This window comes from Colletotrichum fioriniae (assembly GCF_027942845.1).
Source record: "Colletotrichum fioriniae strain IMI 355084 chromosome Unknown scaffold_9, whole genome shotgun sequence".
In the NCBI taxonomy this organism is placed as follows: domain Eukaryota; kingdom Fungi; phylum Ascomycota; class Sordariomycetes; order Glomerellales; family Glomerellaceae; genus Colletotrichum; species Colletotrichum fioriniae.
Genome location: NW_027076845.1, coordinates 1,607,990 through 1,622,562, shown reverse-complemented (window position 1 = coordinate 1,622,562; position 14,573 = coordinate 1,607,990). Strand labels below are relative to the sequence as shown.

The window sequence follows — 14,573 nt, the reverse complement described above, 5'->3', positions numbered from 1 at the left end:
AAACGCAATGCAGAAGATGTAGAAAGTGTTGGAGTCGAATAGTCCAGCACTGAGTGCCATAATTGTGGAAGACATAAATCGACGAAAAAGCACAGGCGCCAGGAAAATCAAGCTCTTTATCTTAAGGAAGGGGCATTCGGGGAGAAATACCCCCAACCCAGTAGATGAACCTTGACAAGGAGCAAGGAAGAAAATGTCTAGTACTGACCTTGCTTCGGTAGACCTTTATCGGCCGCTGGAAAGAGAAAACTTGTCTGTCGGTGTCCTGCCAAATACGGCGACAATGTGGATGTTGGCTAGAGACGGCGCCCAAGGTGGGAATCCTGATGTGTTTGGATAAGAATTTGGGGAGGCAAAGAGAGCGCTGAAAAAGAGACAGTCAAGCCCAAGGGCACTAGACCGTCTATGAGATGTAGAAAAGGAATCTTGCCTAGTGGTTTAGTGAGGAAGGACAGCTTGGCTTGCCAACTTGGAGAGATGGGAAGGTAAGGTTGCTGGAGCAGGTGGCCTTTGAGGAAGGCAAGAGTTTGGGGGGAAATCCAGGAGTCAAGAGGCAGGTACAGGTGGGTTGCTCTGGAGAAAATTTCAGAGTAAACAAACCAGATTCACCCGGCTTAAGGTAAAGAGGAAAGTGAGACGGCAACATGTATTGGGACGGAATGGGTATTTGGGACGGTAGCTGGGACGAGTAGCTGAGACGAGTATATGGCACGGAAGGAGTCTATCAGTTGGCACGGTGTGAGGATTATCACCGGATGACGTTGAAGAATTGAAGGATGCTGCTATTATTCTCTCATGAGGCCACTGATTCATGCGGGAAGGCTTGACTGGCTGCTGGGCTGGGCGTGAAGGGCTAGAACATGGCTGCAGCAGAGGTAACAAAAAGAGAGAAATCATAGGGTGCTTTGTTGAATAGCCACCTTACCTGGCACTCGTCAGCTGAGGGTCATGTTGTTGAAGAAGAATTCGTCTGCTTAAGATATCGAGCAGAAAGCCAATACAGTTCCAAAGCACCTGTATAAGACAATCTTCGCTCACATTTATGGGCGCTGCACTTCCTCTGCAGTCCTATGGATGGAGTGGGGGAAGCACATGAACTGACAGTCGGTCCTTTCTTTAGCCATTAGATTCGGCGTATACACACCTCGAAGTAATAGCCAATTCTGCATGACAAAACCTGGCAACGTCTCGGACTTCACACTGGTAGGTAGACTTGCATTGCTGGGCAGGCTGTGGGTATCCCATCTTCATTTTTATTTTCTGCAAGAATGCTCCGAAGTCAAGTGGAGAGTTGGCGGTTCCGATTATCTCACGCCTTGCCACTCTTCTTGGCCGGTATCATCTTTTCTTCCACCTTCAACTGTGTGGAACGGTAGACAGCATCTTTTGCCTCGTCCAACCAAGCGACGTGGATAGGAGAGACGTTCTTCTGAACGTAGTCGACCAGCGCCTTCGACATTGGGGCGCCCATCCGGATTCCAATCGACGAAACCCTCGGGATACCGACAGCAGCGCTGAGTTTCTCGGCACATGGCTTGGAGTATCCAACCAGTCTTGTTGCAGGCGCTGGTGCAGTATTATTGGAAGCAACGGCTACCATCTGGGGCAGTTGACAGTTGAAGGCTGATGACTGGCCGGAGCGGGCGACGAAAATAAGGGCGTAAGGAGCAGGAGGGACTACCGCCATGCTGGGGCTGTCGGTGTCTGGTTCTGAGCCTTGCGGCGTCGGTGCGAGTCTTTCGAGGTTGCGGGTGATGCTTGCTAGACCAACGTCGACGAAAGAGGCGATTTCTGGCAGTGGTGGACGCTCGCTCTTTCCGACTTCCTTGCCAGCAGCTCCCTCTTCCTTTCTCTTCCTTTTGGCGGCCCGTTTGCCTTCCGAAGGTTTGACGTGCCTTTGGCGGTGTTGACCCAGCGGTGTCAACAGACTGTGTGTCTGGTCAGTTCAATTCCAATATAGACACGTGCCAGTAGCCCGGATATGAAACTCAAAGACGTACCTGCAAAGTAATTCCAGAATGGTGTCTTGATCTTCAGAGGTGACCTCAGGCCTATGGTATGTAAGCAAATTTGAGTACCTGAATAGACCTCTCACAGGCTATCCTACCATTGTACTGTTGAGAATGGTGTGTCAACTGAATACGCCAACTTTTTACGCAGTTGGTTTGCCATTTTGGTGTATTGCTCGACGTGACTAGACGTCACGATTGGTCGTTTGAAATATAAGTCAAGGACTTGAGCCAAGAGCGAACTTCGTACCGTGCCCCAGAAGATGAGTTTTCAGGCGAAGCAGCCGAATGGAGCAGATGAGTAGAGCGTGGTGGTAGCCCTGAGAATCTCAGTTGCAACTGAAAGACGCTGGATTTGATGGTCCACGGTCCACTGGAAGTAAGGTAGTTCTGGGGCTGGCAGACTAAGACTTGAAAGTTGGAGTTGGGTGGCTGGTGCTCGAGAAGCTCAAATGAAGGATGTGTATTGGTCCGTAAGGCCTGGTCGATGCTTAGAGAAAGCAGCAAATAAGCGAAATAAACTTGGATTTGTGAATCGGGATAATGATAACAGGAGGTGCAAGGCAATTAGTTGTTGACCAAGATGCACGGCTGGAAGGATCAATACCACCACTTTGTGAGTCGAGTCCATACTTCGGAGAAAAGAAATAATTACAAAAATAAAACTCGTCAGTTGGAAACAACCAGGGGACTAATTGGCCTTAGCGGCCGATAGACAGATAAGCGAGGTGGCACTAGCGCCACACGATGGATCGTCAGAGGGGAAGAAAACGGATGAACGAACATCGAAAGCTTCAACTTTGGGAGTTGGAGGGTGATGATGAGTCGGGTCAGCAGCTTGGCGGACGGCTGGTAAGTAGGGAGTGACAGAGGTCGGCCCTTGACTCGGGCCTTCGTACACCCTCTTGAGCTCTCTGAGGTACCTGATCCCAATAATGTCGATGCAGGTAGTCGGCTGAACGTCGACGTTGGGGTCGTTGAGGCGAGTTTGCATGGACATGGGCCGCTAAGAATACCGGCCCCGCATGAGCTCCAAGCCCCTCGGGGGGCACGGACAGACAGCTATGAGTGGAAGAGCCGGGTCGCGCAAGGGTCGCCGAGAGGCCGAATGCGACGTTGAGTTGTGACCAAAGTGACGGAAGCTTTCCATGTGTCATCTGGTCGATTCCAATACGAGACTGGACTTCAAGAGAGAGCATACGAGTCGACTCAGATCTGACATTGCTCCGGGCCGGGTCGGAGGGTGCTCTACCTAGGTACTTTACCCTGAGCGCACCTAAGGTCGCTGAAGTGATAACAGCCTAAGCTGGGGATCCGGCTGATTCCGTCCAGATGCTTGTATGAATGGGACTGGGACTGAATCGGAACATGGAGAGGCCCAGCTTTGGGTCGCTGCCTGCTATGCGCAGACGGTGAGCCAAGCTGCCCATCCAGGATCGCCTCTCACCCAGAGAAGTGTTCTCTCTCGGCTCTCGAGAACTTCTATCTCGTGCTCTTCAATGGACCTCGGTATTGGAGACGATGCTGTTCGAGCTTTCGTAGGCGCATCTTGCAATGTCAAGTAATGTGGATTAACTAAATCTGGTCGGTGGATGCTGAAGAGTGATTATGGCATTTGACCGCACGCCATCGGCCAAGATTCCTTTGGCGCATATCCAGGGCCCAGGCCGAACTTGGGGATACGAGCACATTCGCTTTCAAGTCACATTTGGGCTTTGGAATGTCCTTGACAAGGTGCCCCACTGCCAATGTCCTGTCCACCGGGCCCTGTTTTTAGATGCATTGATCAACCACAATGCCTCATCTTTTTTTGTCTCGCGTTGCTCGCGAGCATGGCCTTTCCTTCCTTAAGCTGGATGTGAAAGAAGGACCGAGTCGTCTCCCTAAGGAGAGACTAGGAAAGAAGTTTCTCAAACAATTGACCGCCACTTGTTATTACCATATCGTTCTTATCCTGTCAATTTGTGTAACTCAATTTAGGCAGGTACAGACAACAATCTGTAAGAAGCAAGGCAACCTGTTTCTCCCTCGCCCATTAGCCACAAACTGTAGACCAATTAGAGCAATCATTCCATTACCTAAGCAGAGTTGCCCACTCGTCTGGTACCAATTCATCAGATTGTAATTATTCTCTAAAGCAAAACATGGAACACCTCGGATATGTAGCAACAATGTATCCTAAAGCAAAAACAAGGTGATGGCCAGTAAAAAGAAAGGCTGCTTGATGTCGCCGTCACCTTCCATGTGTCGCGGGAGCTTGATGTGCAACTTGCAAGGTACTTTACGTACCTACTGTGTAGGTACACTAGGTAGGTACGTCTGGAAGGTCCCGTCTTCTCTGGCCGTCTCCACTTTCGTCTCTGGTGCCTCAGATACCTTGGTACCCTGAATATTCGTACCAGTATTCTCCTCGAGCTTGAGCCACACGGGCACCAAAGACCTCGCATTGCACCAGCACCCCACCCCGCACCTATTATCTCGAGGACCTTATCGTCCAAAAGCTTCTGGCAGCACCTCAACCTCAACCAGTCTGACCAGCGGGTGCTGTTCCTAGGCAAGCCAAAGAGGCCCATAAAGGTATGCTCTTGGTCTGTCACATAGGTAAGGAGAAAAAACTCTGTAAAGGCAAGGCATCCGATATTCATCTAACACCTCTTTTCAGACTAAACAGCGCTCTTTTCACCCCCGTACATCTTTCACCTACGCATCGCCCTGATAAGGTACCTACTTTCTACCTTAGCCCAGCTCCTAGAGGTACATCGTCAAGCCATCGTAGCTACACGTCTTACAGGGTACCTTATCTCATAAAGCGAGCCAAGATTCACCAGAAGTTCAAAGCTTCGATTTCTCACATACGGGAGCTGCAACCACCAACACTCCCACCAGACAACCACCAGTACCACCACCACCACCACCACCAAAAGGTAAGGTACATGCCGCAAATGCCCTGCTCCAACAAATCATACACCAAAGCAGGTACCTAGGTCTCTGCCTCCCATTATTCCTCATTACCTCATCTCTCTTCCCCCCAATCCGCTGGTCTCCAAAACAGACGAGTCCCCCCTCCCCCTCCAAAGCTCTTAGCTCTAGTGGATTCACGTCCTCCACGTCTGCACCGCGTCTCTTTTAAGCACCCGAAAGGACCGACGTGCAACCCCTGCTCCCTCCCCCAAAAAGCCCACCTTCGACACGCCGCCGTGTGCCTTCCATTTGACGTTCCTGCTGCGTTAGACCTCAGCCTGCACGTTGCTATCGTCACTGTCACCCTCACCTTGACATCTTAGCGCCGACCTCCCCGACTTTTTCACCTTACCTTCTCTCGCCTTTACTTTGAGGGATCAAGCTGCTGCAGCCTGATCACCCATCTTTTACCCACTTCTCCAAGAGGAAAAAAAATTCCCATTCATCACTGCGCCAACATACCTCCATCGCGGTTCCAATCATCACTACCAGCCGACAACAGAACCCACATGCTAATTTTGACCAGCTGCTACCGAGTCGTCTCTCGCGCCCGAGTGACGTCTCTGGAGCTCCAGGACCCGCGCTGCAATACCTCATTGCATCAACCAGATGGACCTACCAACAGGATCCTCGGAAGCACCAGATCGCGCGGTCTCTTCAGAGCCTAGCTCAACGAGGCCGAACCCCTTCACCGACGGTGACGATTCTTCTAGGAAACGACGCCGAACGTCCATGTCTGGTGGCTCCCGGAGCCTCTCCGTCGACAGCACCAAACTGAGCATCGATACCTCAAGCTCACCAGCTGCAAACCACCCCGACGAAGCTGCCACACAAGACTCCGCCATGAAGATAGACACACATTCCTCTACCCCGCAAACACCAGAGCGACAGTCGACAGCTCAAGAGCCTCCGACAGAACCTTCCTCTAGCCGGGTCACGATAAACCTACGCAATGCCGCCCGAACCGACCCTCCATCCTCCTCTCCTGTCTCGCCGACACCCCGAAACGTACCGGACCAGACGACTGAACTTTCCGAAGGTGTGAAGAAGAGCGTTGAAGACTTGGACGAAGTCGACATGGCGCAAGCTCCTATCGAGATCACAGATACCCCACCTTCCTCGTCGTCAAGCCCACAGAGCCCCGAGGTCGAGGTGGTTGCAATAACCGACGATGACCAGGATGCTCCGTACGACGACGATGTCAGCATCATTCGCGAGGATGCTGCATCCTTCGACCCGACCCCCGACTTCCCGTACCACGAGGCCCACGAGTCACTTCCTGATACTGTCACGAAGCTAGTTCAGTACCTAAGTTCCCGTAAGTGTCATGCAGCTCAAGAAAGCTTGTGCCGTTCTGACTGAATATAGAAGCGCCCCCGGAAGAAGCTGTGCTAGAGTCTCTGTATGCCTGGATGGTCTCATACGTTAAATACGTTGGCCTTGTTGGTGGCAGGGTCGCTTACGAGTCCCAAGTGGCTTATCACACCTTTTGGCACATGTTTCCCGAAATCGCCTGGGCGTTGGCGACTAGAAAGTTAGTACTATGATTTGTCTTATTGAAACGATTGTTTGCTCACACATCTTCTTCAGACATCCTATTCCACTAGAAACCCGGCAAACGATTGGCCAATTTTTTCACGCCTATGCCAGGATGACCGCTCATTTTGTCGAATTTGATTTCATCACAGCCCAGGCTTTTCAAATGTCCCCAGGCGACGAACGGCGCCAACCAGAATTCCTTCTATTCCGCTTTTTGCAGCCCTTAACGTCATTCGCGAAGAGAGAACATAGCCGGGCTCAGAACGGTCAAATACCTGACGAAGAGCTGCTCAGCACCGACATGCTGAACACTTTTCAAGCGGGAATTGGCGGTATCAAAGGGTTGATCAAGCTAGCTCAGATGCACCTGAGCAATGCGCCAAGATATCAACATTTGATGGACGTTCTCGCACCGATATGCAGCGTCGCTGCACATATCCTTCAAAAGGTTGTTCAGGGTATCCACCGAGAAGCCTCTCCCCAGAGCCTAGAGATGGCGAAAGTCAGAGTGGCAGACGGCCATCTGCTATACAACCTAGCTTCCAACGCGTTTTCCGCAACAATAGAGAACAAGGTAACTCAGCTCTCAAACGACACGACAACAAATCTCATCCATTCGCTTTCGGAAGTCTTCAAAATCTGCCTAAATGGGGAACACAGACTGGCCACAGAGCGTCTGAGAGCGTACCAACAAAAACATCCTGAGTTGCCCCCCAAATTCATTCCAGAGGCCATTTCGCTGGAATGGCGACTTGGAATATACGGAAAGCTCATCACATCGAGTCAGATGCAGTTGCGTGTCTTGGCAGCATCGAACATGTGCCATGATCTGGTTACTTGCTGGAAGAGGTACAGCGATAATGAAGATGAGGAGTGCAAGCAGTTTTTGAACTACGTGGCCGAGTACCTTCTTCGAACCAAGCTAGTCGACTACATCTTGGGACCGACATGTCATCCCGAAATCACAGTCGAGAGCGGTAATATCGTCGGGTTCTTGGTCGTTACTCGCCTATATCGTAGCGGGCAAACCGATCTGCTATGGCAGACCATCACCACTGCTCAAGATCCACGAGTTTCAGAGGCGTTGATTCGCATGACTACAGGAATCACAAACTTATTCTCCAAGGAGGAGCTGCATTACTTATGCGAGAAGATGCAAACATTGCCCATTGAGAATTTCACCGCATCCTTACGGGGACTTTGCGACCAAAGCCTGAAGTCTCTCCAGCACAAAACCCAAATTGCGGGTGAGTCGCAGAGCGTGCTGCCGTTGAGCATCTGCATCCGGCTTCTGCGAGAATCCTCGATATATGTTTCGGACTCGGTCGTTGCTTACCCAGACGTTCATCACTTTGCAATGACCAAGTTCAGAGAATTAGTGAGAGACGGCATTGAACCCGAAGTGAGGAAGGAGATCTACCTCGACTGCATCAAAGATATCGCTGCAAAGACACCGACGACATTGGGCACTCTATCATGTCTCTCAATGGCGTTACGGCCTGCTGTGGCGTCCGAGCTACGAACCTTGACAACAGACCATAACTTGACGTCATTGCTTATTGACGAACTTGAGCATGCGATTGAGCAAGGGAAGCAAACTGGCATCAGAAGGACCCTCGGCGGAGCGGTTAACCATTCTCGAAGGGATCTCATTGCCAATATCCTGGCTTACGAGCCGTCAACAGTCACATCAGACCTTGGTCCACGCCTTTGGGATATGCTTGTGGGCCATGGCGCAGCGAGTCAAGACGATCGGGACGACGGTTGGAAAATCATGAACTCCCTCCCCAAAACGGCATTTGGCAACTCGTTCCTATCAGTCTGCTTCAGCGACTACCTACCGAATCTTCCCCGCGATTGTCTCTGCGGAGGAGCATTGGAATTCGTCAGAAACGCCGTTCTTCCCCGTGTCAATGATATCAATGATATCATACTGGACGACGTCGAGAGTCTTGCGCAGAGCGGAGTCGAACAGCTTTGGCGCATGATTCTTGACGCTGAAGATGGAGTAGTGGTTGCCAAGGATCTGCCATTCGTGGATGCTGCGATTCAGACGCTCGTAGGTGACATTTATGTCGATAGTAAGTCTATCATGGCATACCCTCATCACAGAGCTTGCCAGGTTCATCTAGGTCTCGTAAATCGATGCCTCGAGCAGATGCTAGACGCTGCGAAGCGGTTGGAGGCTTTCGACGGTAGCAAACCTAGCGACGATGAGTCTATGGCTATCATCTCAACCGAGGAGCAGACTCTGGAACAAGAGCGAACTTTCAGTCGATCTCTTGCGGTTCTGCGGCACTTCATGAAAGCTCACCAAGCCAAGGACCACTTCTCTGCCCCCGACCTGCGCGCCTTAACACCTGGCTCACCGAGCATAGCTGAAGGAGAGTCAGCTGAGCTCAAAGTCCAGTCGTTTGATGGGACCAAGCAGACAGACATCATTCCTCTCGAGGTCGGACGACAGAACACAGCCGCCTCCCTTTTAGCAAGTATCAGGCAAGCAACTGGCTTCGATAACTACCGTATTTACTACCGCGGCCACCCGTTTGCACCCAACGAAAACAACGTTTGTCAGTCTCTTGAAGACTTGAAGATCCACGATGGTCTCATCCTGGTCAAACGGGAGGAGAATGGTACAGCCATGGCGTCTAGAATCAAGCCAGGTGCCTCCCTCTTGGAAATAGAAATCCTGGGCCACTTCGAGCAGCTTTGGGACTATCTAAGTATGAAAGAGGCCATTGCCACAGAGGTATGCATTTGAGTCGTCCAGGGCTGATTTTAATGAGCTAATTCGGTCACAGATGCACACGTTTCTCATCGGATTGCCTGCCGATACACACATGTTGGCTACCTTCGATTCGCCAGATACCTCATATCGACAAGTTTTCCCATCGGGCCAGCCATTCAAGTCGCTGTATGCCCTGTATGCTATGACTGAGTACATAGGCGCTGCCGGCCGTCGACTGAACGAGGCTACGGTGACACTTACCGATGCCGTCGATGCAGATATTGACGCATATCTAGACGCGCTTGTCAGGGTGAGGGCGCTGGTTGTGGCGGCGATCTCCGATCGTGAGATTCTTGGTGACTGTGCCTCTGGTACTCTCCAGAACCGTCTGACTTACAACTTGATGAACGTCTACGGACTGACTTTCAGAGGTGAGTTGCGGGAGCCTTTAAGACTGGGACTATCTAACGTCGCGATAGACCCTGACATCGACGAGCTCGATGTACGCCCCAAGCCGGTGGCTATGGCGCCTGCAGATCGCCTCGTCGAGATTCTTCGGTCAGCGGTGTCTGCTCCTAGCCACAACGGCTTGATTCCCCTTATCGCCTCGACGTTTTCGGCCATTCTTCGAAGCGCAGCTGTCGATTCTGCCTTCTGGATGTCTCTGAAGGCGTTGCCTGATCTCGAAGAGTTGATGGGAATCTTGCTCCTCGATGAACCTTCAGATGCAATTCGTGCAAACGTCGCCAAGCTGTTGGAAGAAAGAGTCATCATGCCCTACGAGTACGTGTTGCATACTGGCGAGCATCTACCAAGCTCTGACACGTCAAACAGGTCCAACACGAACACTAATTCGTTCTGCACATTCCTGTGGCCAATTTTGCACCGACTGATCATCAGAGCAGCAAAATTTCCCAAACAGTGCCAGCAGGTGTTTGACTTGTCACTTGCCCTGCTACGTGAGATGGCATTTGATGAAGCTGCCGTTGTGGACATTCCTGTTTTGGCCAGCGACTGTGGCAGGCTCCTGCTCGAGCACGATTCTACCGAGGTAAGCAGCGCTGCTACGGACCGTTTGAAATAATGTGCTGACCACGTCAAGCGACTCGGGCAAGCCGGGACTGAAGACGCCGTGGCCAATGGTTTAGTGAAACTTATCCAGAGTTGCCTTAACGAGGGATCGGGCGTGGATTTGGAAAGCTGCCTTCCAGCGTAAGTGAACAACAAGGTACCGTGCAATACTCCGCATCGATATTGACTATCAACACAGAGACCTTGGCCGAAAGCTGTTCTGGAGACACCTATTTCCGCAACCAGGGCAGCACAGCCTGAGTTCGATCCGAAATTTTCTCCTGTCGACGAATACTAGAGGAATTCTCGCCGAGATAATCTTCGACCTAGTACGCGATCGGGAATTCGAGTTCCTCGCTTTGATTGAAGCCCTTGAATCCCTGGTTCCGTTCGATGAGTTTGATAACGGTTTTCTCACCCATTCCTTTACTACTGAGGGGCGCGGCTTATACAGAAGAACAGATCCATATCTCTACGAACTGCAACCTTCATTCGACAGGATGTCTGCCGTGAGGGCTCCTTGTGGCTACGCCGGCCTCCGCAATCTGTCCAACACTTGCTATCTGAACTCGCTCTTCACACAGCTCTTCATGAATACAGGATTCCGTCGATTCATGATGAACGCCCGCATCCCAGCCCAATCCAACACCCACGGCCTGCTCAGAGAGACGCGCAAACTCTTCGCCTTCATGCAGGAGAGCTCTCGAAAATTCATCGATCCTAACCTCCTTGTCGGGTCTATCAAGACATATGAAGAGACAGTCATCGACGTTCACAACCAAATGGATGTTGATGAGTTCTATAACCTGCTTTTTGATCGCTGGGAAGGACAGCTTTCGACGGCAGAGGATAGAAGAACACTAAGATCCTTTTACGGCGGTCAGCTCGTACAGCAAGTCGCCTCCAAGGAGTGCGAACACGTTTCTGACCGACTAGAGCCATTCTCGGCGATTCAGTGCGACATCAAGGGGAAAAGCACCCTACAAGATAGTCTTCAGGCTTATGTCGACGGGGAGATTATGGAAGGAGACAACAAGTATAAATGCTCGAGCTGTGACCGACATGTGGACGCAGTGAAGAGGGCTTGTTTGAAGGACATTCCGGATAATCTGATTTTTCATCTCAAACGGTTCGATTTCAACCTACGGACTCTTATGAGAAGCAAGATCAACGATTACTTTTCATTCCCCACCAAAATCGACATGCGACCATACACTGTTGGACACCTTGACTCTCCTTCCGAGCCTGGCGAAGAGGACATGTTCGAGTTAGTCGGTGTGCTCGTTCACGCTGGTACGGCAGAATCCGGTCATTACTACTCATACATCCGGGAAAGACCAACTATGGCCTCCTCAGAGGCTTGGTTCGAGTTCAATGACGACCTTGTCACACCTTGGGATCCAGTCAAGATGGAAGAGTCGACTTTTGGTGGCACGGATGGGTCTCTGGAAACCGGCATAGCTTACGACAAGACGTACAGTGCATACATGCTCTTCTACCAACGGTCTTCGGTATTGAAAGCAGAGCAAGAGGAGTTGCAGCGCCAGTCCATCCCGACCCCATTAAAGGTCGAGGTCCCGCTCGAAGTCGTCGACCATATCAACGGGGAGAATACGTTGCTCCTACGAAGACACTGTCTTTACGACCCAAACCACTCGAAATTCGTTCTCCGAATGTTTCAACATGCCATGATGCGAAACGGTGGGAAATGTTCTGACACACACGTCGTTGAGCAGCATGCGATGTTCATGTTCCTTGGCCACCTGGACCAAGTTGCATCCCGAACCAAAGACCTCCCCGACTTTGAAGAATATCGAGACGAGATTGAGCATGCCATTGTCAACTGTGCTAATTGCGCTGCGGACTTCTTCGATTACTTTCAGGAGAGGCACGAAGCATTCCGGCAACTTTTGCAGAGAAACCCGGACCCTGCCATCAGATACTCGATCGGCAGCCTCTTCCTCACAGCCTTGCGGCAGATCAAAACTTCTAGGCCAGAGATGTGGGGGCTATCACAGGACGAGCTGGTCGAAGACCCTGTCATCATGCAGTGCGTTCAGCTGCTCGAGGCGTTGTGGAACAATTTCCACGCTAACATCAGGTCATGGCCTGAAGTTTTCCAAACTATTCTGGCCTTTGCGCAAATGGGCACATTGGAAACTGCTGTGCTCATGGCGGAAAATTGGTTCTACAGGGTGCTACGCATTGTCTTTGCTGATGCCAACATGGACCTTCCAAGCAACTACGCTCGAATGCTTACGAATGTTATTCGTCGGATCAGCAATACGCGCTCAACATCGTACGAAATGATCATCCAGCTAATTGATCACTTCATGGACGCTCTAGAGGATGTCCTTGACGTTCACACAATCGTGGAAAGTGCTGAGATGCGATTGGACATCTACATGGAACATCAGGCCCCGAAAATGTCATGGACCCCAGAAGAGATCAACGTCTTAACCCACGAGTGGAAACAGGACGCAGGCAGTACTTTTGTCAAAAAGCTGATCGATATCGACCAAGAGCCTACTTACACAACATCAATCATCAAAAGGATCATCAACCTGAGCCACGACATGGATAACAGAGTCCTCACACTCCTCAGAAATACGATTACTGGCGGCGCAGTACAGTATTCCAACGCGCCCTACATCAGAGCAGCTGCGATATACTCCCAAGAGAGCAGAAACACAGCCAACATCCAGACCCTCTTCCGCACCATCGCTTTTCAGTGCAGGGCACTGCAAAACACGGATGGGCAGGCCTTTCTGGAGTTTTTCCGACTTGCCTTTGTGCATCTGCAGAACGAAAGAGAGGAGATTCGGGTTATGCGGTATCCTCAATACATCGAGTTTATCCCTATGTGGGCGCCTCCTCTATTGGGCTACTACGACGCAGACGTGCGACAGGGCACGGAGACTCTCCTATATATGTGGTTCGAAAACCATGACTTGCTCGATGACGAAGACGAGAGTTTGGCGGTTGCTATGAACGCGACGGCACGGAAGCTGGCTATGAGCTGCCTGGTATACCTTCAGGAATACTTTGTCAAGCGACGTGCTCAGGTGGCAAAGCATTCCACCGAACATCTGCAGGCCATTATTGCCAAGTGCGAACCCTTCTTTGGGGTTGACTTGGGGCTCGAAAATGATCGCCTCATTACCTTTGCAGAATACCAAAACCTCTACCACTGTAAGTAATTAAGGTGTTTGATGATGGGGTTCCTACTAACACTTAATGTTAGCTGTCCTTGAGCCATTGCGCCGCATGACGGTTGAAGAATTGGAGGATGAGGGCTCCGGTATGTCTCCAGGACTCTACAGTGATTCAGACACCCTCGGCTCGGAACCGTGACGGCTGACTGAACGGCCGTCAAGACTGGGAAAATTCGTGCGGGTCCTCTGAGCAGCTGGAAAGCATTGCAGACATCAGTATGCAGGCGGCTGGCGACCTTCCAGAGTCAGACCTCCAGTGACGGAAACCACCGGCGACCCTGATGAATTGAACGACTACGACATTACTTGTGAACATAATCTGGTGCGACGTGGTAGGAAACAGGCCAACCGCGTAAGGCGTCTAGGAGACGAGGGACGGGTTCTGAAATTAGCAGCAGAGAGCGCTATACAAGGACGACGGCGGAAGCTTCTTGCATTTACATGGCGTGAAGGCGTTTGAGGGCCCAGGGAAGGGTAAAAGTTTTCCAAGTCCAGCAGATGGGCAGTAACGGCCGAAGGGACAGGGTATCACGGTCTGGTTCACACATGGCCTTTGACGAATTGCTGTAAACTGGGTCCTTTTTTTATTGGACGGATGACTAGGCGGATGCGGAGATTGCGAGGAAGTGTGTGATAGAGCCAGAGATGGGTCTTGATGCCGAGATCAGCGGTATCAGCAAGACCCTCGCAGCCAGGTCTCATAGAGAGATATCAAGTCTAGGAATTATTTTTGGCACACTTGCCTAGTCGAAGAAGAGTAAAGTCAAAAGCTGAGAGCTACACATTGACTGGTGAGGCTAGATGAGAGAGGATCAAGTAGCATCCGGCGGCTTTTGCTAGCGAGTGGATATAGAGTCAGGTAATGTGATGATGAGCGGTCAATATAGTGATGATGCTACGGAAGTGTTCCAATATTAGTTCTTTCCGAGCGGCTTAACAGGAGTTTAAAGTGACGGTGACGGGAGCACTATTGGGTCACGGTGGTATTCTGTGGCTTCCTCGTAGCCGCCGGGCAATGGAAGGGGGAGGGGTAAGTGAGGAGTTCCTAGA

General features: G+C 51.1%; 3 protein-coding genes across 3 annotated transcripts; 2 read left to right on the top strand and 1 right to left on the bottom strand.

The window, feature by feature from the left end:
- Positions 1-1,309: 1,309 nt before the first annotated feature.
- On the bottom strand, positions 1,310-2,172 carry POP3 (RNase P and RNase MRP subunit; the record flags this gene model as incomplete). Its single annotated transcript, XM_065758156.1, has 3 exons — positions 1,310-1,875; positions 2,001-2,051; positions 2,157-2,172. The coding sequence occupies 3 exons, from the start codon at positions 2,170-2,172 to the stop codon at positions 1,310-1,312; spliced, it is 633 nt and encodes a 210-aa protein (XP_065613298.1).
- Positions 2,173-5,579: 3,407 nt separating this feature from the next.
- N0V96_007881 (uncharacterized protein) lies at positions 5,580-10,321 on the top strand (the record flags this gene model as incomplete). Its single annotated transcript, XM_065758155.1, has 4 exons — positions 5,580-6,288; positions 6,659-9,258; positions 9,311-9,668; positions 9,717-10,321. 4 exons carry the CDS (start codon positions 5,580-5,582, stop codon positions 10,319-10,321), a joined length of 4,272 nt encoding a protein of 1,423 aa, XP_065613297.1.
- Positions 10,322-10,808: 487 nt separating this feature from the next.
- On the top strand, positions 10,809-13,783 carry N0V96_007880 (uncharacterized protein; the record flags this gene model as incomplete). The annotated part of the gene is made up of 3 exons (XM_053194268.2): positions 10,809-13,500; positions 13,553-13,609; positions 13,686-13,783. The coding sequence occupies 3 exons, from the start codon at positions 10,809-10,811 to the stop codon at positions 13,781-13,783; spliced, it is 2,847 nt and encodes a 948-aa protein (XP_053048118.2).
- Between the last annotated feature and the right edge of the window lie 790 nt (positions 13,784-14,573).